The sequence below is a fragment of the Myotis yumanensis genome, unplaced genomic scaffold (assembly GCF_028538775.1).
Source record: "Myotis yumanensis isolate MYYU_CA2020_CCGP unplaced genomic scaffold, mMyoYum1.0.hap1 SCAF_13, whole genome shotgun sequence".
In the NCBI taxonomy this organism is placed as follows: Eukaryota; Metazoa; Chordata; class Mammalia; order Chiroptera; family Vespertilionidae; genus Myotis; species Myotis yumanensis.
The window spans coordinates 21,193,047-21,218,878 of NW_027223764.1; the positions used below are offsets into that span (position 1 = coordinate 21,193,047).

Sequence of the window (25,832 nt, forward strand, 5' to 3'; positions counted from 1 at the left end):
TTGTGCCAGGCTCAGAGCGAGATGCTTCACCAAGTCCATCCTTTTGCTCCTCGTGCTGGGCCTGTGAGGAAGGTATCACTTACCCTTCTTTGCAGATGTGGAGAAGGTTCAGAGAGGTGGGGCTCTCTGCCTGGGTCACAGAGGGCTGGTATGGCTGCCCAGGGACCCTGAGCCTTCAGGCTCTGAGAGATATGTGTCTTTTGTTTTTAAATTTGCTACTGTTCCACACATCTCTATAAGGCCTGGCTTCATTCGTTCATTCATTCATTCATCAGGCATTCATTCATCTCCTACAAAACTCCTGTCAGGGCTTAGCAGTGGGGCTTAAAGGCAGTTTGAACACGATTGATTCCTGTCCGTGCATGTTTATGGGGTGGACCCAAGTTAGTGTAAGGAGGGGGTGTCCAGCCTGGGGGTAGGGGCATGGTGAGCAGAATTGGGGGATGTTGCAGGGAGTTAATTGGTGGGTGACCTCTCAGTGGGCAGTGGGTGGAGAGCACTTGGCAGGCATGTACATGGAGGCCTGGTGGCTAACAGTGGGGCCCTGGCTGTAGGTTGTGGTTTTGGGGTGAGCCCCAGACCTGGGAAGGGGATTGGCAAAAACAAGACTGGGGCTCAGGAGTGAAGGGACAGGGTGCAGATTGGGCCTTAGAACAGGATCCATCACAGAGTTGGGGTTAAGAGCTGGGCCCTGACCACCATCAAGAAAACCGGAAATCATGAGTGGTGGTGAGGATGTGGAGAAATTTTAACCCTTGTGCACTGTTGGTGGGAATAGAAAATGGAGGAGCCATTATGAAAAACAGCATGATGATGCCTCAAAAAATAAAACATAGAATTACCATATGGCCCAACAAGTCCACTTCTATGTATACACCCAAACGAACTGAAAGCAAGGTCTCAAAGGTATTTGTACACCCATGTTCAAGCAGCATTATTCACATGGTGAAAGGGTGGAAGCAACCCAGGTGCCCACTGATGGGTGGACAAAAGGCAGAGTGACATACAATGGAATATCATTTAGCCTCAAAAAGGAAGGACATTCTGACACAGGCTACACCATGGGTGAACCTCGAGGACACTATACTCAGTGAAGTAAACCAGGCACAAGACAAGTACTGTACGATCCCACTGGTACGAGTTACCTGGAGGAGTCTAATTCATAGAGACAAAGTGGGACGGTGGTTGCCAGGGGCGGAGGAAGAGAGGGATGAGAGTTAGTGTTTAATTGGCACAGAGTTTCGGCTTTTCAAGATGAAGAAGTTCTGCAGATCTGTTGTACAACAATGTGAATATACTTAACCCTAAGTGAACTGTGCACTTAAACATGATCAAAGAGTAAATTTTTATTATGTGTATTTTTCCACAATTAAATATTAGAGAGAAAAAAAGAGAACTGAGCCCTGAAATCAGATATGCCAGGGTTCGAGTCCTGCCTGTTTAACCTGCTTCTATTATGAGGCTTCCGTGAGCTGGCTTGGTTGTGATAGTGCAGGTATTACTATTATTCAAGCCAAGCGAACAAGAGGTCCCCAGGAGCTAGGCGGGTAGCAAACCTGCCCTGTGTGGTCCCCTGATTGCTCAGCCATCGGCCCTTTTGACCCTCACTAGGTTTAGGACTGCCCTAGCACTGTGGTTGGTGCTGGGCCTGTGGGCCCTGCTAGGGAGTTGGTGGAGCCTCCGGGTCATGACCTGCTGGGGCCTGAAGACTGTGGGGAGGGCTCAGCCTGCTGACGGGAGCATGTGTCAGGCCTCAGACGCCCTGTGCCCACAGAAGCCGGGCGCGGTGGGCAGGATTGCTCACTCAGCCTATTTTCACTCTATATATAGTGAACACCTACTGTGTGCCAGGCCGCCTCGCAGGTGCTGGGCGTACAGCAGTGAGCAAAACAGATGGAGCCCTGTCCCCTCACAGCCTGGCAGGGGAGACGGGCCTTTACCAAAGGACCTCATATTGAGTCCTCACGTCTCCAAATTGCAATCGGGCACCCCCCGGGGAGGCTGCTTAGAGGAGGGGGCATATAAACTGAGGCCTGAAGGATGTTAGCAGTGAGCCAGGTGTGTGTGTTGCTGGGCAGGTGAGGAGGAGCCGGGTGTTCTGGGCTGTTCCAGGCTGTGCTGGGCTGAGGGAGCAGCACGGGCGAGGGCCCTGAGGCAGAGGAAGTGGAGGAGCAGAGCCGCTGAAGCCCCGGGGACTGGCATTTTCCTGTGAAAGGCGCTCAGAGAAATATTAGTTTTTTAACCTGTGGGCCCTGGAGGTTGTTAGTAACACAGCAGTGTCCTCTGTGTGAGGAGCTTTTATTGGCTGATGTCTGTTTGGGGAGAACATTTCTCACTTAGTGGTTTTTTTAAAGTTGGGGAGCAGGGAAGCATGGAAAACATACTCGGCGCAATGCTATTTGGAATCTGCCAGTTTGAATGGAAATTTATTCATGCATTTAAGAACCTTCTTCCAGGTGCCACGTGCTGTGTCAGGCCCTGGGGGTACATGATGAAAATCAACAGCGGACAGTCTGTCCTCATGGAGCTCCTAACCTTATTCAGGGGCTGAGGCATCACTCATATAAAAATGCCCCCGATTTGCGCCACAGAGGAGAGGGTTGGGATGCTCCGTGGGCCTGGGACAGGAGGTCTGACCAAGTGGAAGGACGGGTTGGAGTGAGTTAGGCGAAGAGGAAGGAGGGAGCGTCCCAAGCAGAGGGAATGGGAAGTTCAGAGGCTCTGCTCCAGGGGGAGCACATCAGAACTTGGCGCAGGGCAGACCTCGAGGCCTAGTTGTTCACGTTGATTTTTGTCTTGATTCCAAGCGCAATGGGGATTCATTGAAGGGCTTAAGTGGGGAGTGACATGATCAGATTTGCATCTTGAAAAGATCTCTCTGGCTGTGGCTTGGAGAACAGATTGGAGGGGAGCCAGTGGGATTGTGGGGAGACCGGGCAGGGGCTCCGTGGGGCTCCAGGTGCAATGACAGGCGTCGGCCCACAGCGGCTGGCCTGGAGGTTGGGGTGTCCGGCCTCGTCTGTGGGCCTAGCTGCAGAGGGAAAGTCTTCCTTCCCTCAGTTCTCTGGTCTGATTGCACATGCTCAGTGCTGTGGATTTGGGCCGGCTAAGATTTCAAAGGACAGTCTCCCAGCCCAGAGGCCTGGCTCAGTCACAGGCAGAGCCTCGTGTTTATATTTTGGAGACTCTGCAGGATGGGATTTGAAGGGGACGGAGCCTCCCCTTGCAGGCCTGCGCTGCTGTGGGATGTCCTGGCCCCTCAGTGAAACAGCACCAGGGGTGGCTGGAACTCCAGGGCGAGAAATGCCTGTGAGGCGTGTGGGGCCCCAGAACTCCCCGCCGGGGGCCCACGGTGTTTATTCCTGCGGTTCTAGGAAATCCGAGGGTTTCCCTTGGTTTATCATAAACACCCAGATGCTGGGGATCAGATTCTTGCTTCCTGAGAGGATTCAAGAAATCCTGTGTGTTTTTGTTTTTTCCTCAGTAACTTTGCTTCGGAGGATTTTCTCCCAAATCTTTTCCCACCGAGGTTTCCCTTTCAGGGCTGGACCACACAGGAACTGACGGAAATCGGGGCCATCTGCCACCCCAGTGTACTTCCTCCTGGGGGACAAGAATGGGTGCAGACCCATCACTTTGGGAAGGGAGACAACCATCTCAGGGCGTCTTCCCTGGGCCTTGGCATCCTGGGGCCTGCAGGGCCTGGGTAGCTGGCTCCTCCCTAATCAGCATGGTCCTGCCGCCCAGCACCAGCCCGAGCTGTGCCTGGGGTACCGCCTGCCTGGCACAGCCATAGTCCTTGAGGAAAACAGCAGCAGCAGCAACAGCAACACTAGTAGTAAAGACTATTGCAGCAGGTAATGCTGATACAGGAGCCCTGCTCTCGGTGTTTTAGAAATATTAAGTCATCCACCCTGGCCAGGGTAGCTCAGTGGGTTGGGCATCAATCCTTGCACCAAAAGGTTGCTGGCTTGATTCCTGGTCAGGGCACATGCCCGGGTTGTGGTCTGGATCTCCGTTGGGGGACATGCAGGAGGCAGCCGATCGATGTCGTGCTCTCACATCAATGTTTCTCTCCCTCTCCCTCTCCCTTCTTCTCTCTCTAAAAAGCAAATGTAAAAAAAAGAAGAAATATTAAGTAATTTAAACTTCACCACATCTCAAGCAGGTGGGTACTATCATTGTCCCCATTTTACGAATCTAGAAACTGAGGCTCAGAGAAGTTAAGCTCCTTGCCTAAGCACAGAGCCAGGAATGGTGGAGCAGGAATGTGAGGCTGGACTGTTTAGCGCAGGGGTCCTCAAACTTTTTAAACCGGGGGCCAGTTCACTGTCCCTCAGACCGTTGGAGGGCCGGACTATAGTTTTTAAAAAAACTATGAACAAATTCCTACGCACACTGCACCTATCTTATTTTGAAGTAAAAAAACAAAACGGGAACAAATACAATATTTGTATTTGCATGTGGCCCGCGGGCCGTAGTTTGAGGACCCCTGGTTTAGCGCCAAAGCCCAAGCTTTTAGCCACTAAGAATGCACTTTGCTCAGCAGCTGGGACGCTCCCCTGATCTTGCTGCTTAGGCAGAGTAGATAGCCGCCCCGCCCTTTTTGAAAGTGTTTTACATATGAGTATACTATTTAAAAATTTTGATTTGTTTTGATTTGAGAGAGAGAGAGAGAGAGAGACATCAATGTGAGAGAGACACATGGATCGGTGGCCTCTTGCACATGCCCCAGCCGGAAATTGAACCCTAGACCAGCGGTTCTCAACCTGTGGGTCGCGACCCCTTTGGCGGTCGAACGACCCTTTCACAGGGGTCGCCTAAGGCCATCGTGCATATCAGATATTTACATTACGATTCATAACAGTAGCAACATGACAGTTATGAAGTAGCAACGAAAATAATTTTATGGTTGGGTCACAACATGAGGAACTGTATTTAAAGGGCCAGAAGGTTGAGAACCGATGCGACCTTCTCGTGCACAGAATGATGCTCCAACCAAGTGAGCAACACTGCCAGGCAGAGCAGACAGTCTCACTACAGGGCCCAGTGTTCCCTGTCCACAGCACACACGTGGCTTCTCAGCTCCATCAAGGCATGAGCACTCGGGGGAGAGGTGGGCGGACAGAGCCCATCAACACGAGGCATCGTGAGGTAGGGAACGAACAGGGAATCACACTGGCCTGGTTTTGATCCGGCCCCACCACTGATTAGCTGTGTGGCACTGGGAAAATCACCTCATCAGTCTGAGCCTTAGTTTCCTCATCAGCAGGATGGAGAGGCCGTGACTCACCTCCCAGGGAGGGTGCAGTGAGGTGAAGCGTGCTGGGCATTGGGCTCAGAGCCTGCACACACAGGGGCTCCGTAAGAAGTGGTGGCAGGAAGCTCAGGACCCAGGGTGCTTCCTGAGACACGAGGCCGGGAAGTGCCCCAGAGGGCCCAGCTGACGTGGTTGCTCTGGTCTTAAGGTCACAGCAGCTTCTCCCATTTTTTTCCTAGGCAGCTTCCTGCGGAGGGGCATCTCCATGGCAACACACAAGCAGCACCTGTTGGAGGAATCAGGTGTTGGAGAAAAATGACCTCCTTCCCTCATTCTGCAGCCTCTGCTGAGGGTGGAGGGGAAGTGGTTGGCTCAGGTTGGAAACTTGATCCTGGTGGGCCGCCCTGCTGAGGGGGAGGGGGCCGGCCAACCGCTGGAGGTCATTTTCTCAGCCTACGTGGTGATAATGCCTCCCTAAGCAGCAGCCTCCAGACCTGGGAGTCTGATGAGCCTCGAAGGTTGCCTTCTCAAGGGCTTTTCCCTGAGAGGAGGCACTCAGCCCCGGGGTTCGGGGTTCGAGAGCAAGGCTGATGGGGGGAGGCTGAGTTTGCTCTGCTGTCGGCACATTGTCCTCTCCTGCCTGCCTGGCCCAGGTCTTCCCTTACCTAGGGGTGGAGTGAGGTGTAGGAAGTGAGGAGGGGCTGGAACCAGCTGATGGTGGGCTAAGGAGTTTCTCCTGCCGTCTGCACAGTGGGCCCCGGTGCAGAAGGGCCCGAGGAGAGGCATATGAGCGAGAGCCCTCCAGCCCACCCCGCCCACCCGGTGGGAGTCTGTCTCATCCTCAGTTTCCCGAGTTCCACATTCGGTCCTGCCTTGTCAGACAAGTCTAAGCGTTTGTCTCTGCCTCAGTTTTGCCGTCTGTAAAATGAATAATTATTGTAGTCAAGTGCTTTATAAACCATGGCTGCCATGGAAAGGAATGAATGGATTGTAAAACTCACCAGCTTTTTCATGACTTTTGACTGAGTAATTCCGTGGAGGGACGTATTTCTCCCAAATGCCCACCAAATTTTGTGCAGTAGTATTTATGATTGAACAACATCAAAATAGCCCTGGTGTTCTAGTAACAGGGAATCATGGGACACCCCAGGAACTTGATCTGTCCACATGAGGGGACACTTCATGGCCAGTCAAAACCGTAAGAGGGGGACAGACAGGCTGTGACCTTGTAGGCTTTGATATCATTCATGTCTCATGCATCCTCATGGCTTCAGAACCTTGCAGAACTCTTTGCAAATAGTAAGCCTTCAGTAAGTGTTCGTTGAATTATCTCAACGATATAAAACTTGTATCCAAAGGAAACAGGCATGGGAGAAAATATTCCACAATGTTAATGGGGGTTACTTTTGGGTGATGAGTTTATGTGTGATTATAATTTTTTCCTTTATTCTTCAAGAAATTGAGAAAAACACAATAATGTGCATATATTACTCTCATTTTTATTATTTATGTATTTATTTATTTATTTTTAAATATATCTTTATTGATTTCAGAGAGGAAGGGAGAGGGGGAGAGAGACAGAAACATCAATGATGAGAGAGAATCATTGATTGGCTGCTTCCTGCACGCCCCCTACCGGGCATTGAGCCCATAACCCAGGCATGTGCCCTTGACCGGAATCGAACCCGGGACCCTTCAGTTCCCAGGCCGATGCTCTATACACTGAGCCAAACCAGCTAGGGCATTACTCTCATTTTTAAATGCAATAGCTTGAATAGTAATGTCAGCTTATACAAACATACATGTTTTTTTTAAAAGTTCAAACAATGCAGGAAAATATAAAAAAGAAAGTCACCGTAAGTCCCACTGCGCAGCAGTTACTGGCATTGATATGGGACACACAGCCCCCTGTGAGCTCCGCCTGCATGTGTCGCTGTGCGTGTGAGTTTTTACATAAGGAGGCTCATAGGACACAAGCATCTTATAACCCTTTTCCATGTATTGTGTGCTGGACAGCTTTCCCCATCAATGCGAACTGATCTGCACCATTTGAAATGGCTGCATAGAGTTTGGTTTCATGGCTGTGCTGAAAGCCAGCTAAGCATCGCTCTGTTGATGTCCATTTAAGCTCAATGTTTCGCTCTTAGAATCAATGCTGACATATCTTTATAATCAAAAAATTCAAACAACCAAAAATTCCTTGTGGTTTTGGGGATGAGAGTTTCAGTAAGATGGCCCAGGCGTGTTGCAGAAGGAGAGATTGGGGTGCAGCACAAGTGAGGCCCAGGGCTGGCTGTTTCGGGGAAGAATATCTAGTTCAGTAAAAAAAAGACTTGTACATTGAAAAGAGCCCGTCTCACAGGGAGAGGCACGCTCTCGGCATTTAGGGCGGGAAGTAGCTCCGGCTGGGGCTCCCACCAACGGCCTCGTTACCTCGGAGAGGCCTCCAGCCCCTCTGAGAGACCCTGTTAGAAAGGAGATGGGGAGCAGGGAATGAGTTTTTCCAGCTGCTCCCCAAGATCAAGAGCCAGGCGCAGGGGAAGGGCAGAGAGAGTAATGAGCTGAATGAATTATTGGCTTGTCAGCTCAGGAGGCAGCCTGTTCTGGTAGAAGCCTGGGCTCTGGGATCAGATGGCCCAGCTCAGGCCCCTGTTCTGTCATTTACCAGCTGGTGACTTGGGGAAGGCACCTCGTTTCTTTGAGCCACTCTTCCCTCCTCTGCAAGATGGACACGATAACTCTTTCCAGCTTGGCGTGAGGAGTGTGTGGAAACTAATCACACGTTGTTCTTAGTGGGTACGATTCTAGAACATCATCTAGTCCAAACACACTTCCGAGAACTTTCTGTTCTTCACGGCAGCTTGGGCTCGGGTTGGCCACAGTTGGTAAGTGACGAGACTGAGCTGCAGGGGAACATGGGGTGGTGACAGGTTGTTGCCACGCACGTGGTGACTGTGACAGAGGTGAGAAAGGAGGGAACATGGTGGCTGTGAACTTGGAGCTCTACAGACTGGTTAGATGCGGAGGTGACAGCTAGGTTTGGTGCGAGGCCCGAGGGAGATTCTGCTGGTGTGTGGCTCAGCAGAAGAACTTTCTGGGGAGCGGAGCGCCTGACTCCTGCAGGGCCTGTCGTTCTGGGGTGTGCTGGGGGGCTTCCCTCGGAGGCTGGCTGGGGAGGTGGGACCAGACAGTCTCTAAGGTGGGCTCTAGGTCCAAGATGCCCAGGATGTGACTGGGGAGGGCTAAGGAGGAACACAGGGGCCAGAGGCCGGGGTGGTGTGAGGGAAGGAGCCACCACTTTTGCAGGCCCAGCCCTAGGATCAGAGAGTGGGCTCCCTCTCTTCTTCAGCCCTGCCCTCCAGTCCTCCCGCTGCCTCCCACCCTCCTCTTGCTACAGGGCTGACCTCAGGGCAGGCTCCTGCTCAGAGACCTCACTGGCTCCCTGTCTCTCCTCTGCTTTCTCCGACCCTCTGTGGTCTGGACCCACGTTCCTCCAACTCTGCTTCCCTCGGCTCTGACTCTCAGCCTGTCCCCCCACCCCCACCCCATGGATCTGCTGGGTGTTCTCCCTCTTTGAATGTCCTCCCTGACCCTCCTGCCCTGCAGATCTGCCTTGTCCTGTCCGTCTCAGCTTGAGTCCCACTTCCTCAGTTTCCATTGAATGGCATGGCCCACTCTACTCTCTCCTGTTCAGAATACGGACAGCTCACAGGAACCAGTGCCACCAGATGACAAAAACCGAGTCCCCAAGGGGGTCCTTTTAAACCACAGGCCGTACTCTTTCCCTACTTATGCCTCATGTAAACCCTATGAGAGAGTTATTATCCCCAGTTCATAGACGAGGAAGCTGGCGTTCAGCAAGGATTCCACCTAAATAGCTTCTAATTGGCTACTTTTCCAATTCTTTCGTGTGTTAATGTCTTATCTCTTCAACTAGACTGAGTTCATTCAGGGGCAAAGCTCCGTGTTGGGTTTAGCAGAACTCCCAGCAGGGAGCCTTGTGCGTTCCTGCTGGTTGGACATCTGCTGCCAACAGCCCCTAGCTTGTTGGGCCTCCACATAGACTCGAGGGCCCCAGGCTTGGCTGGGGAGCACCCACCCTACGGGTCAGATGTCAGGCTTGAGCCAGGGAGCGAAGGAGCCTGGATCTGGGCCCCGGCCTGGGGACCCACCCTGCACAGCTCACCATTTCCTTCTCTTCTCTCCTCCACCAGGGAACTCAATGGCAACAACATCACCCGGATCCATAAGAACGACTTTGCAGGGCTCAAGCAGCTGCGGGTGCTGTGAGTATGGGATCTGCTCCTGCTTGTAACCTCCCCGTCCCCTCCCTCGGCAATGGCCTGTGTGTCCTAGGCAGAGCCCTGGCTGTGGGTAGTAGGGTTGTAGGGTTGTAGGCAGGCTGGGCTCCTCCACGTGGAGTCCGTCTTGGGACACCCTGAGGGTGGTGGGGTGGAAGTGATGGTGAGTCCTGACCCGGAGCAGCCCCTGCCTCCAGCATGGATGAAAAATTGGGTGATGGCATAGGCACCGGTGGTGGCTGCCTGGCGGGACCTGGGCTGGGCAGATGGGGCTGTCTTGTCCACCGGTTGTCTCCTGGGGTGAGGGAAGACCGAGGGACCATGCGGAATCTTTAGGTCTCTGTCTTTGTTCAGGCTGCTCTAACAAAACGCTACAGATGGGGTGGCATAAACAACATACATTTATTTTCTCACAGGTCTGGAGGCAAGGAATCTAAGATCAAGGTGCCATCAGGGCTCATTTGTGGTGGGGCTTCTCTTCCCGGCCAGCCGCTCGCTGTGTCCTCAGGTGGCCTGTCCTCTGTGTGTGCACAGAGAGAGCTCTGATGTCTCTTCCTATAAAGACACCAGTCCTAGCAGATGAGGGCCCCATCCTTATAACCTCATTTAACCTCAGTGACCTCCCTAAGGGCCCTGTCTCCAATACAGTTACATCGGGGTTAGGGCTTCAATGCATTAATATCTGGGAAGAGTGGGGGAGAGCGGGGACAATTCAGTCTATAACAGTCTCCATAGTTCTCTTGAACCTGTGGCCCAGAAAACTCCCCAGCAAGGGGCTGCCCCTGGCTTGAGGGGCAGGTGATTGAGAGCACTTGAGGGTAGAGTCGATTTCCCTGGGTTGCTTGACAGCGGCAGGTATTGGAGGCAGTGGGAAAGGAGCCATCAGCAGCACCTCCTCTGTCATGCTGGGCAGGGGTGAGGGGCCAGGAGGGTGTTGATTTCTTCATCTCTCCTTCTCTGCTGATCTTGATGCAGAGGCAGCCTGCCAGGCATGCATCCTGATGCATTGAACATCAGACAGTCATAGAACCCCTCATCCCTTATTCCCAGGGAAGTGCAAGGGCCCTGGGGCCTCAGTTCTGTCAGAACTACTTGCTTTGCATTCATTTCTGAGGGTCTTTGGAGGAACTGGGGATCTTGTGGCTGATCCTCTCTGGGGTCATAGCTATCGCCCACTGATCTCTGACCCATCCCAGGCTCCAGAAATCTCTTTTGTGCCTGAGGAAGTGCCCCTTCCTCCTGGTTTGTCCCCCTCTTCCCCACCCAGGTCTACACTGGGAGCTCCTCAGTAGCATAGGTTCTGGAAACAAGTGGAGAAAAAGAAGTGGGTGGTGGCCGTCTCTGCCCTCTGCCCTGTCTCAAACCTCATCTGCGGTGCATGTGGGAGCACATAAGCCACCTGCTGGAGAGTGGAGAAGGGAACGTGTAGGGAGAAAAACACGTTTGACAACCTCAAAAATTACCATGCAACAGGCGATCTGTTGGCAAAAACTGCTGTCCGCCAGCTGGACGCTCTGGGCTGCATGGCGCATTGGCAATGAGGAGGTGCAGAGCCCCATGGAGCCAGGTGGCTCAGCTGGCAGCAGATGGGCCAGGCAGAGTCGGGGTGCAGGCGGAGGGGGTGTCGTCTGCCAACTGCAGAATGTGCTGCATGTGTGGGCTTTGCCCAGTTGGCACCGGATCCCCTCCCCCTGCTACTGGCCCATTCTGTCCATTCTGCCCCTTGGAAACTCACTCTCTGGGCCAAAGGAGGGCATGTGCACCTGCAGCCCAGAGCAGCCCCTGCTGCCTGCTGCCTGGGCCCGGCTTCCCGAGCATGCCTTGGAGCAATGACCTGGTGCCCTGGTGTCCTGTGGCCTTCTGCCATGCAGGGATCAGCACGGGGCTGGGGCTGGAAGCACATCTTGCGGTTGAGGCTGGGTGTGCCGAGGAGTCCCTGCTGGGAATTGGCAACGTTGTGAGGAAATTTTGTGGGCTCAGGCCGGACTCAGATCTGCACTCGTCTCAGGCACAGCTCCTGTCTCACTCCCTGTGCCAGCTGTTTCCAGGAGTCCTTGTCCAACATGCTGTAGCTGTCTTTGTCTCTTTGCTTCCTCAGGCAGCTGATGGAGAACCAGATTGGAGTGGTGGAACGGGGGGCTCTGGACGACATGAAGGAGCTGGAGCGGCTGTAAGTGTCTGTGGGTGTGGGCTCAGGAGGGTGGTGGAGGCTGGCTCTGAAGGCACAGGAGCCGACTGAGCCTGGTGGCCAAGGGGGTGTGTGCTCAGGGGCAGGACGGCACGCCCAGCCTGCCTCCCGCCTGCTGATAGGAGCCAGGGGCAGCTGCAGCGTGGACATGGTCACAGCATCATCATGAGGTCACAGTAGAGAGAAAGCTGGAGACTGTCCTCATCCCACATTCTAGATGCAGCTATTCCTCCCCCCGCCCCCCGAAAATGCATTATGGCAAAAAATCCACACATTACCGAGGAAGTGAGAGTTCTTCCTATAATCTCATACCCAGGTGTAAACACTGTTCACCGATGTGTGTGGCCTCAGGGAAGCGTTGGTGTGTGGAGGGGACCATCAGGGAAGCCCTGGGGCACCTGAGGAGTCATGTTTTGGGTGCTCGGGGCCACAGCACAGACACTGGAAGGTGGACACATTTCGGAGTTGGATGGTTTGTTCCTTACAGGGCTTTCAAGTTTGCAAATGTGTCTTGATCAATTTTTGCATTTCAGATGGGCAATAATGAGGGGGAAAAAGGCACGTGGAATGGGTGAGGTGGGGGGGATTGGCACTCACATTCAGGGTGGTCACCAACCTAATTTTTCTTTTAAATTTTATTTATTGATTTGAGAGAGAGACAGACAGACGGACAGACAGACAGACATTGATTTGTTGTTGCACACATTTATGCATTCAGTGGTTGACAATTGTATGTGCCCTGACCAGGGATTGAACCCACAACCTTGGTGCATCTGGATGATGCTCTAACCAACTGGGTTACCCTGCCAGGGCCCAATCTCATGTTTTGGCAAAGTGGTTTGTATGTAGGTGTCAAGAACTCTATTGTTCATGCCTTTTGAGCCAGAAATAATCAGAGACATGGCTAAAAACATGTATATATCAAGAAGTTCATTGTACATTATTGAAATACAATAAAAAATTGGCAACAGCCATTCTGGTGGAAACATAGCCATAAAATCACACTTTGGGAGAACAATCACAGCCATGGGAATGTACACACAATATAATGTTAAGTGGAAAAGGCAGGAAGTGACATTTGTGTAAATAAAAATTAACTTGTATGTGTACAGAATGCAGGAGGAGGAAAAGAATTGACAATATTAACTCTCACTGCACTGAGTGGTGGGTTAACAGGTAACTTTAATTTTATTCTTTGTGCTTTTATATTTTTATGGATTTCCCAATGAGTTTATAATAATAGCTACTATTGATTGCCTTACTCTCTGCCAGGCACCAAGATAAGCTCTTTGCCCCTCGCCCCCAATATCTCCTTAAATCCTTGAAACAACACTGGGTCAGTGGGATCTTTCAGATGAGAAATAGAGGTGCACAGAAGTTAAGCACTTGCCTCATGAAGTGATTATTAAGTGATTACATGCAGGAGAGGGGATTAGAACTGGGACCATGTAGCCTCCAAAGCCTGAGCTCTTAATGGCTATGTCCTAATACCTCCCTTTTCTCTTTTATATAAAAGAAAATAAGGTATTAAATGAAAGGGAAAGGGTAGGGTTGTCTCAGTGCCTTCCTGCAGGTCAAGGTGACCTTTCCTTGGCCTTCCTCAGCCAGCCCTAACCTGGGTGACAAGGAGCCCCCAGCTGAACAGATGTGTAAAGGGCTCAGAACAAAACATACTCCACTCGTGACCTGGTTATGAGGGGCTGATTCGGACCTAACCCATTCCAGCTTCAGCTTGGGTACTGCCAGGCCCCAGAGGAGGAGAGAGGGTGGGTTGGGGTTCAGACAGGGCCTTGTGGCTCTCATCACGCCTGCTTCTGCCATCCAAGGCAGGGCCCTACTTTTTGAGTCACGACATCACTGCAGACTTTGTCCCTTCTGTCCTTTTCCAAGTTCCTTTCTTTGTGGCTGCTCTGTCCCTGGGGGTCCAGTGCTTGCTGTGGACGGCCGGCACCCTCTCGGACTTGTCGGGGACCAGTGGTGAATCAGTTAATCATAAAAGTTGGATGAAGTGGGGAGTCATAAACATGACACATACTGTAAACATCTCATTTTAAGTTATAACATATAAATGAGCACTTATTGACCTCCCCTCCTACCCCCCTCCTTTTTTTTTCTTTTTGCCAAACCCTTTCTTTTTATTATGAGATGCTGATTGGAGTTCACCTAAACCACACATGTACACCTTACTTAGGATTTTTGGTTTTGGTTTCTCTAGGGTGAGTGAGATTTCTGAAGGGTCCTTGGGAGCAAGCTGTGGAGGATCCTGAATTTCTTGAATGATCCTCTTGCCCTGCAGTCTTTTCCGTAATCCAACAGCCCTTTAATTAGCAGCTTCCCTTTTAGGGACTCTTTCAAAGCATTCAGCTTAGTTTTCATAGAGATGACTCTCTCTTTTCGCACTGGTATTTGGTTTGTTTATGTAACAGTTCATTCAATTATACAATTATAAGTACCTCTGGCTAAACAGGTTTGGGAACAGACATCACCGGTCTTGTGAGCAGTTACAGACTTGAGTGCAGAAGCAGCCGCGTGCGGTTCTGCGGCCATGAGGATCGGGGTGCCTCGGGTGCCAGGGCCTGATGTTGGGAGGGGGTGCAGCGCTCAGGCACCCTCAGCTGGCTGAGTGGGGGTCGTCGATGTGCCTGTCGTGTGGAGGCAGCCAGGATGGGGAGCTGGGGGAAAGGCAGACTTCAGAACCTCACCTCTGGGGAGTTTGGAGGTGATCGGGGGCTCACTCACCTCTGGACATCGTAATTTCTCTGATGTCAGAGAGGCCAGGCAGCAGAGTCAACAAACACGTCCCGAGCATTTGTTAAGACCAAGCCATGTGGCACGATGGTGGTGGTGACGCCTTCCCCGTGGGGTTGTTGCAAGGAGGAGACCAGAAGACGTGTGTGTGAACCTAAGGCCTTGTCATCGAGAAAGAAACCCTCCGTTTTATTCTGTCTTTCCTCCGACGGGAGGTGACGCCTATAAAACATCTGTTCTGGTGCCCGGCACACGGTGAGGCTGCTATGGACTGGTAGCCACTGCTGCCAGGGTATTATTCTTCGCTCCCTGCAGGCCCGCACCTCCCTGTCCTTTGGTTTTCCACTTAACTAGTTATTAGATCCCTTTTCCTTTTAAGTGTTTTTCAGAAATTGAAGCTGGAAAACTGAGAACATCTCGGGGGGGAAAACAAAACAAAACAAAAACCAGTGATTACCAGGCAGTGTAAACACAGGATTAATTTATTGGAGGAGGTTAAGGAACTTGGAGCCATCTGAGGTCTACTGTTGCCTTAAGGATTCTCTTGGTGGTCCCTTTTTTCTGAAGCAGCGATGCGTTTTCCTAGGAGCCGGTCCTTTAGGTAACGCTTCTTCCAGCCGGTCTAACTGCCTGTACTGTGCTGGGAAATGGTATCTCTCTCACATAGCAGACAGAGGGTGACTCCTAGGAGGTAAAGTGCCAGCCACATAGAATTACATTCCTTCCTCCCTCCCAGCAAAAGGGAGCTTTTGCTGAGCTGGTTGATCATTGTCTAGATCTGTCAAAGGAGAGGTTGTGTGAAACTCAGACTGTGCCATAGATGGAGGGCAGGGGCTGCATTTTACCCCAGTGCTGCTCCAACCTCGCCGAGCACGCAGGCCGCCTGGGGATCCTGTTGAAATGCAGACTGACTCTATAGGCCTGGGGGAGAGCCTGAGATGGTGAGGCTCTTACCAACTCTTAGGTGACGCCCCTGCAGGTGGTCCAGGGGCCACAGTGTGAGTATCAAGGCTCCATAGTTTACTGGTGTCACATCTCCTGATGGGCTGGCGGCCAACACCCCAGTGTCAGAGAATTAGTTGCCTGCTAGTCCTGGGGATGTAAAGTACAGCATAGGGAGTATAGTCAGGAGTATTGTAATAACTATGAGCGGTGGGTACTAGACTTAGTGGAGTGACCACTTTGTAAGTTACATGTATGTCTAATCACTGTGTTGTACATCTGAAACTAATATACTAGTGTATGTCAACAGCACTTTAGAAAATGAGGAAAAAAAAGAGCATGTTGTCTAAGGTGGCGAGATAAGTCTGGGTAAACTTTGCTGCTTCCCTGGGACGAGTCCAGGTTCGTTCTGCACGTCTTCTCGTCAGGCTGCATTCCAGACCCAGACTGCCTGCTCGCACCTGTTCTATTACACTGAAAAGTTGTCCGTCCACCACTAGAGGAATGGTGACCATAAGCAGTCGGTCACTACACATGAAGGGGTCGTTCTCTGTTGTTTGGCATGAAAGGACACCCACAGATTGTTGAGTCAGAAACTCAAAAGTGGCCGAATATGTTTTCTTCTACTATTTGAAGCCTTAAAAGATATTAAGCATGCATTTCCATAAATAATTAAAAAAATCAATAAAGCTATTTTTGTTTTGAAAGAAGGCCTAAAAGCAAACAATAAAAGTTGAGTTGCCACTGAGCCAAATGTGCATAAGAACAATAAAGAGCCAGAAACGTGTGTCCAGGGAGCATTTGCTATCTTGCTCCCCAGTGTATGTCATCAGTTTGGCTCAAATAAGCTCATAAAAATTCTTAAAACAAAACAAAACATGCGACCAGTCCTGCCCCGTTGGGATATACCTCATATTTCATGTGTGGTCAGATATCCAACTCACACACTGAGAGAGGTCGATCAGGGCCTTTTAGATCACAAAGGGTCCTGCAGCTGTAAGAGCAGATGCTGATGGGCATGGGAGGAAGTAATGGCAGGACAGGTGCTCTACTTATTATTGCCCGCCCACTCTCTCCATGGCAGGTCCCGGGGCGGGGGGCTTTCACAGATATTCTGCTCGTATCCTCCCCAAGTGTTGGATGGCAGAACTCCCACTTTATAGATGAGGAAACTGAGGCCCAAAGAAGGTGATTTCCCTGGGGTTGCACAGCGACTGTGCTAGGATTTGAACCCTGGGTTCTCTGACTCCGAATCCAGTGCTTTCTGAAAAGCCCTGCGGCCTTCCTGGATCCCCCCGGCAATCCCCAACTCCACCTCTCTTCTCTTTTGCAGACGACTGAACCGGAACCAGCTGCACACGTTACCAGAACTGCTGTTCCAGCATAACCAGGCTCTGTCCAGGCTGTGAGTGATGCTCGGAGGCCAGAAAGCTCCCTCTGGGCTCTTATCCCTCACCCTGTGGGAGGGAGAGGGTTTGGTCCGTGGGGTCGGGGCTTTCCCGTGACCCCCATGTTCCTCACGGGGAGGAACTGCTCAGGGTCTCAGAGGTCAGGCCTTTGCTGTCGGAAGGTGCTGTGTGGGCCATTTCTCCATGGCAGGCACCTGACCGAATCTGAAGGTCACCGCGTCCCATGTGCTGCCTCTGCCAGTGCAGGGCTCTGGGGGTGGGCCCGGCGTCGCAGGGTGGACATTCATACCCATCCCTCACTGCCTTTGGTAACCTGCCGTGGGTCAAATTTTCATTCTTTCAGCTAAGTCCTTCCTGGGCACATTTCCATTTTCAGCTCCAAGTAATAGGGTCTGTTAACTTAGACCTTGTTAATGTGTGTAATGTCATACTTTTATTTGTTGTACATGTACTTCTTTCAAGTTTTAAGGGTCGTGGCTAGTTCTGCTGCCTTATGATTTGCCAAGCGTGTCTGTGATTGTTCTACCATACATTTCATTCCGCGGGATCTTGGGTTAAACAGGACCTTCCTATCTAAGAAATCTCTTTCAGCTCCTTAGCACAGGGTCCGTTAGTCTTTGCTTGCCTGCCTCTAGTGATGGGGCGTGCACCACCTCCCGGGGCAATCAGCTCCATTATTGAAAAGTCTGCATGTTAGAAACACTTTTTAAATTTTGAGCCCTGAATTTGCTTTCTGATAATTTATGGCTCCCCCTCACCCCCTACCCCAGCTTTGCTTTCTGTAAGTACCTAGAACAATCATAAACTCTGGTTAGATTTTTGAAGGGTCATCATTGGGTTTTTGAATTTTGAGTTGGGAGGTTTTTGAGCGCCCTTAGCTGTTGTCATTAAAAACCTGAAACACCATTGCACCGCGTGAGATGCTGGGCAGCTGGTCCCTCCTGACGCTTGCCGGGTAGCACCTCGCAGAGGAAGAAGCAATAGTGATGCAGGTGAGACTGAGGGGGTAGGGGCTCGGTGGGAGGTGGCACCTGGGGCTACCTGCGTGCTGAGGGGCCCGTTCTTCCCACCTCTGTCATGATTACCAGGCTTCTTGATGAGCCCAGTGGTCTACAGAATGTGTCACCTGATTCTGCCTAAAAGTTCTTGTCTGTAAGATGGAACTCTAATGTTTTAGTCTGGTCGCTTTCTGTTTCTTTGTCCTCCTGGCCGGGAGGCCTCTCACAGTGACCCTCAGCGATGACCCCCGTGGCTGTCTTTGTCACCCTTGGGCGAGAGCTGGGCTGTCTGTGACGTGGTGCCAGGCACACGCAGGCGGTGCGCTTTTCTTTTCTTTACTTAACTGCTGAAGGCACAGAACGCTTCCTGGCAGATGCATCCCCCGACATCTCTGTAACGTGCAGTCCATGGGCTGGCGCACAAGGTCCATGCTGTTGCTGCTCACGGGCAGGCGGCTGGCCTGGGCCCCAGCAGCGCCAGTGCCTCCCGTCCCTTCTCCCACTGGCTGTTGCAGCGTTTTCACAGCTCTTCTCTCTGCACGATTCATCCTGAACGTCTCTTCTCTTGGTCTCCTTCTGCACTTTCCCTCCTCCTAAGCCTCTCAGCCTTTCCAGCTGCTGCCCTCGCTCTCTGGGCAGATGTGCCCACTTGGGCTCCTTTCCCTCAGCCACCACCCAGGGTCAGAGCCTGTGTGGAGTGGAACGTTGCCAAACTCTGGGCCCCTGCTTTGATAGTCTTCATTTACTTTATTTAAAATTTGTTTATTTAAAAATTGTAGCCTCATTGAGGTATCATTGGCAAATAAAATTGTAAGCTATTTGAAGCATACTTTGTGGTGATTTGACATACTAGTATGTATACATTGTGAAAGACTCCCCCATCGAGTTAATTAGCACATCCATCACCTCACATGTTTATCTTCTTTTTGTGTGTGAAAACATTTACGTTCTCTGTTAGCAGACTTCAGTTATGCAATACAGTGTTCTCCCTTTTATACATCAGAGCCTTAGACCTTACTCATCTCATAGCTGAAAGTTTGTACCCTTTGACCAACCTCTCCCTTTTCCCCATCCCCGAGCCCTTAAGATTCCATATGTAAGTGATGCCACCCAGTATTTGTCTTTCTCTGTTTGGCTTATTTTACTTAGCCTAATGCCCTCAAGGTTCATCCATGTTGTCACAAATGGCAAGATGAATAATATTCCATTATACAGTGTGTATATATATGTGTGTGTGTGTGTGTGTGTGTGTGTGTATTTATATATATTTCACATATCTATCTATCTATCTACCTTGTTCATCTTTGCCCCACCCCTCCACCCCCATTTTATCGACCTGAGCATCAGGCATTTCAGAACATCTCTGTTCCCTCTCCCAGTGGTCTGGCTGAGCTGCACTCAGACACTCTTGGTTCCAGAAACAGACAGTAAGGGTGGGGTATTAGTGTAAGGGCGCAACCAGCAGACTCACTGGCTCCCCAGGACACAAAGCGAGGTACAGCTGGGACTGGGCATGAGTGTGAGCGATATTTCCAGTCCTTTCTTAATGGCTACCTTATTCTACTCATCCCTGCAGACCAGTGTCCTGGGCTGACGGACAGCATGTCAGCTCCACCTGCCTTTGGTTGGCTACAGTGCTGACTCCCCTCCTGCGTTCTGTGACCTTGGAGCTCAGACCCTCCAATGTCTCAGGTCCAACCGCAGGTTTCTGGGGGAAAGAACCCGCTTGGCTCACCTTAGGTCAAGAGATCGCGCCGGGGCCAATGAGCTGTGTAGGGGCTTGTGGGGTCACCTGCAGTCATATTATGGAGCCCGCCCTTCCCTTAGGAGGCAGGGAACGGGGGAAGGCAGTGCCTCTTTTCTGGTCTGTCACCTGTTGACCTTCCCTCTGCTCTGAGAGACCCATTACTAATCCTTTCCATCTGGAGCGAATCATTGGCTTTCCTGCAGAGGCCGTTATGCTAAATCAGCATGAAACCGAGTCTGAGAGACCAAATGTTCAGGGGAAGGTGTGGTCACAGAGTGTGTCAGGTGGTGGGGTCCACATTTCGGTTGCTTTTGTCTGTGAGGCTTCCAGGAGTTAAAATTCTGTAACTGGTTATTGCCCCTGGTGTTGGGTTAGTCTGTCTATTTCTTTCCTTGTGCAGAACCTGTTGCCCAGAGAGGTGATTCGTGTTGGACCACAGAGCAGTTTGATGATAGGGTTGGAATTCAAGACCAGGCCTTCAAAGGTCCTTAGAGAGCCTGAAAGTGGGCTTAACCCGTGCCCTAGAAATCTCACGTTTGGGAATCTGTCGTGAGAAATGATAAAACATGGGCACAAACATGTTCCTTGCAGCATTATGTAGAATACTGAGATGTAGACTGTTTATATTGAAATGTCAAATATGGTAAAGAATATAGAACAATTTGAATGTCTAACTTTGGGGGAATGATTAAGTGAATTAAGCTGTATCTACTTGATGGAAGCTTTATAGCATCATCAAAAATGGCCTTAATGAAAGACATAAGTAATGCAGATAAGTGTTTGTGATATCAGAAGCCAGGATGCAAAATTGTATTAACAATATGACCACGAAATAAATCACTCTAAAGAATGCACATAAACATGATTGTAAATACCCACAGGGTTGTCTCTGGGTGACTTTTTCTTTTCTGTGCTTCCCAGATGTTCTATAAGCAGCATGCATTATTTTTATGGCAGGAGACCTCCCAGTTTTTATAAGCAACGAGAAGCCTCTGTAGCTTGAGTTCAAGTGAATGCCAGATGCGTAGTGTTGGAATGCTTCCCTGAACCCCATTGAGCCCCATTTGCTCTTTTATCAGATAAAGATAACATCTACCTCTCAGGCTCTTGTGGGATTCAAGAGAGGTATAACCTGCTTTCATGTTGGGTGTGAACACAGTAGATGCTCAGAAATGTGAGATGAATCCATATGGGAATTGCTTCAGAGGGTGGCAAACCCAACTCGAAGAGGCGCCCAAGGTGATCCCACACCCTCCCTCTGGGCATTAGTCCACTGTCAGGTCCTGCCTCCACTTCCTGTGTGATTCAGCCTCACTTCTCTTAACTCGGAGCCATCCTCTCGCTTTGCAGGAACCTCCCCCAACAGGCTTTTTTAAAATGAGAGGCTTAGGTTTACCTGTGGAGGCACCTGCTGGCTGGTGTGCGGGCAGCAGCTGGAGCGTGGCTTGGGACAGCCATTGCACAGGCTCAGGAAGTTGACAAAGGGAATCTGCCAAGCTCAGAGGGTTCGACATGCCCAAGGGGCTGAGGCAAATGTAAACTCTGGTCTGTCTGACGCTAAAGCTCGTCCTTCCATCGTATCCATCCACCCCCTACTCACCAGCCATCCACCTCCTGCACCCACTACCTACTCACCTACCCATCTACCTACCTATCATCTACCCACCCCCACCCCGACTCCCACTCACCTGTACTCCCACTTACCCATCTACCAGCCACCAGTCAATCCACCTATCCCTCTGTCCTCCCTGTTCTCCCACCCCTCCTCCCATCTAACAATCCCCACTTATTCATCTGCCTACTTACCCATTCTTCCTCTCATTTACCCACCAACCGCCCATTTATCCTTTCAGCCCCACACCCATTCGCCCTTTCCTTTCCCACCGACCAACCCACATATAAACCTGCCCATATACTCAACTCTCACCCCACTCCATTCCTTCCCTCCTCCCCTCTCCCCTATCCACCTCTGTTCATCTACCCACCACTTGCTCACCCATTCATACAGCAGTTCCTGGGGGCGTCCTATGGACCAGGCACTATTCTAGGTGCTGAATACTATTGGGGTGACGGCTTGTGAGAGAGACTGGTGGGGCACTGCCTCTCCCCAGGTGAGGGTTTGAGAGCTACCTGCCATCCTCTGACTCCCAGCAGGTTGGAGTGGGCTGAGGGGCAGATGTTTCCCTGGCTGGACCCGGCTCCTCTGCGGCGGTGGTTATACCCTGGTGGTCCATTACCTGGCTTTGGGGTCAGCTGCATCACCTGAGAATGTGGGGATGTTGTTTCGTGGATGCCCACAGGTGTCAGATGTGTTTGAACCTGACTGCTTCCCTTACAGCAGCAAAGCCCACGTTTGGGTGTGGAGCCCATGCGTGTCTGAGGAGGGGTCTCCCTCGGCCTCATATCCCTCTTCTTGCTGGTTGCATTCCCTTCCTCATCCGGAAGCTGCTTCTGGACACGCAGTTCCTCTGGGCTTCTTTTTAGCCTTGAAACCAATATGCATCCCGACAACATCAAGCTTTGTGTCTGTGCTGGTCCCGGAAGGGGTGGGGGTGGGTGATTAAGGGCAGCCCAGGGCATTTATTTGCCCTTATTTATATCCCTGCTGGAAGGACCAGGATAACTCATTAACAGGGCCCCGGTGGCTGGAGAGGCGGGGAAGTGATATTCCGCAGGAGCCCTGTTGAAGAATGCCTGACCCTGCCGACCCCGTCTCGAGCTGGGTTTAATTAAACTGTCAGCACTGGTCAGAAGAACAAAGCCTCCCTTCCCATCCTGGTCCCCAGCTCCCCTCAGAGGCGGGAGGGCATTCTCTGCTGAAACCAAGAGCTGTTAAAAATGGATGTCCTGCCTCCGCGGGAAATTACCCGGCACAGGAAGGTGACCTCGCTATTGTGCCATGTCCACTCCAGGCAGCAGATCTGCGGGACTGAGCCAGCCGAGGGCCCCGAGCGTGAGGGAGGGGGCGCCTGTGGCCTCCCCTCTCTCTGCCGGGGCCTCCTTCCTGCCAGACCCGCCACCTTCAGATGCTGTTGCTCACCCTCCAGACTTCTCTTTTCCCAGAAAGGAGTTTCCCCAGCTCAGTCTCATGAGACACCAAGTCTGTGGGATGTTTCTGGCATGAATGATGGAGAGAAGCTTCCCCGGTTCTCGGGTTTGGGAAAGTGCTGGGTCAGACACATAAAGGGGGATTTTCAGTCCCTTTAACCCACTCATGTGCACCATGTCCGGAAACTCTTGAAAACTTTTTTAGGGAAATACCTAGATCTTGTGGGTGTAGTGTCAGGTAACTTGCTGAGGTCTCAGGCAGTAAGGATCAGAGCTGAGACTCGAACCCAGGCCCCTGACCCCAGACTCATGCACCCCCCTCTAAACCATCAGAACTCAAATGAGTGTGTGTGAGAGGCAGTTGGGGGAGTTTAACATGCAGATTCCAGGGCATGATCGTCTGAGCACCTGAGTGAGTAGGTGAGAAGGGCCCAGGAATCTGCATGATCATCAAGCCCCTCTTTATCTGGCTCGCACTTTGAGAAGCGATGCCCAGCATGTTGCCATGTCTTAGCAGGGAACCCCTCTTTGGGCAGAGCCCCTGTTTGCCTCCACCCAGCCTGGCTCTGGTGTGAGAGCCACACTAACGAAGACCCTCCCAAGGGCAGCAGCGTTGCCTCCGTGCAGAGAACAGTTTGGGGATTGTGAGTCATCAATTATGGAGCACCCTGGATTCGCAGAGTGCTTTCCAATCATTAAATCCGTGTGTGCTGTCAAGGCTCAAGTGAAAAAGGCCAGAGTCCCACTGGGCTGGCCCAGGAACCTCTGCGGGAGAGGCGGCCAGCCTGAGATTGACATCCCTGTGCCAGAGCGGCTGATGCTCCCAGCATGGACTGATGTCCTCACCGCAGCCCCTGTCCCCTGAACCCCCCACCCCCACCTGTGCCTCAGAGGCCTTCACAGATACTGGGAACTCAAGGCTCGGCAGAGCCTGCCGGGAAGAGTGGGCGATGGGTCATCCCAGAGAATGAGCCCTGCTGGGGACGTTTTATATAGAGGCTCCAAGGAATGAAAAGCCGCCGTCCCCTCCTATAGTGTTACAAAGATCAGCATGGAGCCAACTGAATTCATGGCATCCAGAAGGTTCTGAACAGAGAGGCGTACGTGGATGGAAGGTGGGGTGGTGGGGGCTGCTGTGAAAAAGTTGTAGGGGAGTGAGGATGTCTTAAAAACCATTTCAAAAGTTACCTAAATAATTTTGCTATGATATTGAACATTTGCAAATAGAGAAAAGCAGAGAAAGGTCAGGCAGTTGCTGGGGCCCAACACAGACCGGGAAAGCCTCGAGCCCAGAAATCAGAGAAGGGAGGGAGGAACTGGTGGCTCATACGAAGCGTAGGCACTGTTTACACTCCTCCCGGGGCCGTCAGGACAATGTCCGCCACCAGAAAGACACCGCTTGCCGGCCCTGCCAAACCCCCTCGTGCTGGGGAAACAAGGACATGGGTAGGCCTGGGTCCCTGCCCAGTCTGGCAGGGGAAGCGGGAAAAGATTCCTATGTAACCACATCAGCCAAGCTGCTTTTGCCATGTAGGTGATGTCCACGGGTTCCAGGGCCAGGATGTGGACCTCTTTGGGGGCCATTATCCCGTCTGCCACATGGTCTTCCCTTTGGAGGATGCCACCCCTCAGTGACCAAAGCCCAGCTGGGCCCCTCCCTGCCTGGGGCTGTGGAGTGAAGTACACACACCATCCCAGCCCCAAGCAGACACTGAAGAAGGGCGTCTGGGCACCTCTCCCAGCTCTGCAGATTGGAGTTAGCTCCTTGGCACCGAGTCCTCTCTTTGCTCCAGTGATCACGGTAACTGATTAGCTATGGGACTCTGGGCATATTATTTAACCTCTCTGCATTATTTCCTCGACTGTAAAATGAGGGGTTGGGGCTGTTGTGAAGATTAGGGGTGATTTGTATGGCGCACCCAGCATAAGGGCTTTGAATGCCATCCTCACCCAGATAGTCATCCTGGAATCGGGGGGTGGTCGGGCATGCCCTACCCAGCCACGCGACTCGGACAAAGAGGACAGTCTGCTGTCCTGGAAGTCCTCATGAGTTGCCCCAGGCCAGTGGGCCTCTCTGGCTCCTTTCTCCTCAGCCTCAGCAGGAGGTTCCAGGCTGAGCAGGGGGTGAGGGCCTGATTGCCGCTTGGTCTCCTGTCTCAGAGCAGGGCCTGCCTGTCTTCTCTGTGGGAGGCAGAGCTCCTTATCGCATTTCGTATTTTGCCTCAGCTCACTCTTGGGTTGGCAGGCAGCTTAGCCTGTTGCCTGAGAGTTTTGCTCCTGCAGCCTCATCTTTCTTTGGTTTTATGGATGGAAAATGAGATAGAGACTTCATATAAATGGAAGAAGAATTTCTACAGCCTCTTTCTCAGAATGCATTCCTCAGGAGTTGACTATAATGTAGGTCTCTTTATTAGATTAACTTGGCATGAATATTAACGTAAATTATAACTCGTTACATTTAGACTCATGGTCTATTAAGTGCAAGATTTAAAGAAATAAACACTTGGGTAGGGTGCATTACCTTCTTTATGAATTCTTGATCGATCTCTGCTTAATCTAATCTTAGCTTTCATGTTGAGGCTCTTATTATCAAAAGGCCTTCCTAGAACATACACATGGTTTTATTATTTTGGGACTTCAGGTGACCTTGGCATCAGAAGGTCAGTAGTGTTAAGTATATTTACATTATTATGAAAAGAAGCTCCAGAATTTTTTCATCTTGCAAATCTGAAGCTCTGTACTCACAAACAATTCTTCAGTTCCCTCACCCCAGCCCCTGGTAGCCATCATTCTACTTTCTGTCTCTGTAACTTTGAGTATTTTAGGCACCTCAAATAAATGGGATCAGATAGTGTTTGTCTTTTTTTGTGACTGGCTTATTTTACTTAGCATGATGTCCTCAAGGTTCACGCATGCTGCAGCATGTGAAGGGATTTCTTTCCTTCTCAAGGCTGCATAATATTCCATTGTATGAACACACCACATTTTGTTTATCCATTCATCTGCCATGGGCATTTGAGTTGCTTCTATTTCTTGGCTATTGTGAATAATGCTATTATGAACACGGATGTGCAAATACCTCTACAAGACCCTCTTTTTAATCCTTTTGTATATATCTTCAGAAGTGGGATATTATGATAGTTCTATTTTTAATGTTTTGAGAAACTGCCGTACTGTTTTCCCTAGTGGGT

The 25,832-nt window shown here is 51.1% G+C and overlaps 1 protein-coding gene across 1 annotated transcript in view; it reads left to right on the plus strand.

Annotated features, from left to right (window-relative positions):
- Positions 1-25,832, plus strand: part of SLIT1 (slit guidance ligand 1) — a 151,029-nt gene that overhangs the window by 10,828 nt on the left and 114,369 nt on the right. Inside the window, exons 2-4 of the mRNA XM_070432588.1 lie at positions 9,475-9,546; positions 11,660-11,731; positions 16,773-16,844. Of these exons, the coding sequence (XP_070288689.1) occupies positions 9,475-9,546; positions 11,660-11,731; positions 16,773-16,844 (216 nt within the window). The remainder of the gene's footprint in view (positions 1-9,474; positions 9,547-11,659; positions 11,732-16,772; positions 16,845-25,832) is intronic.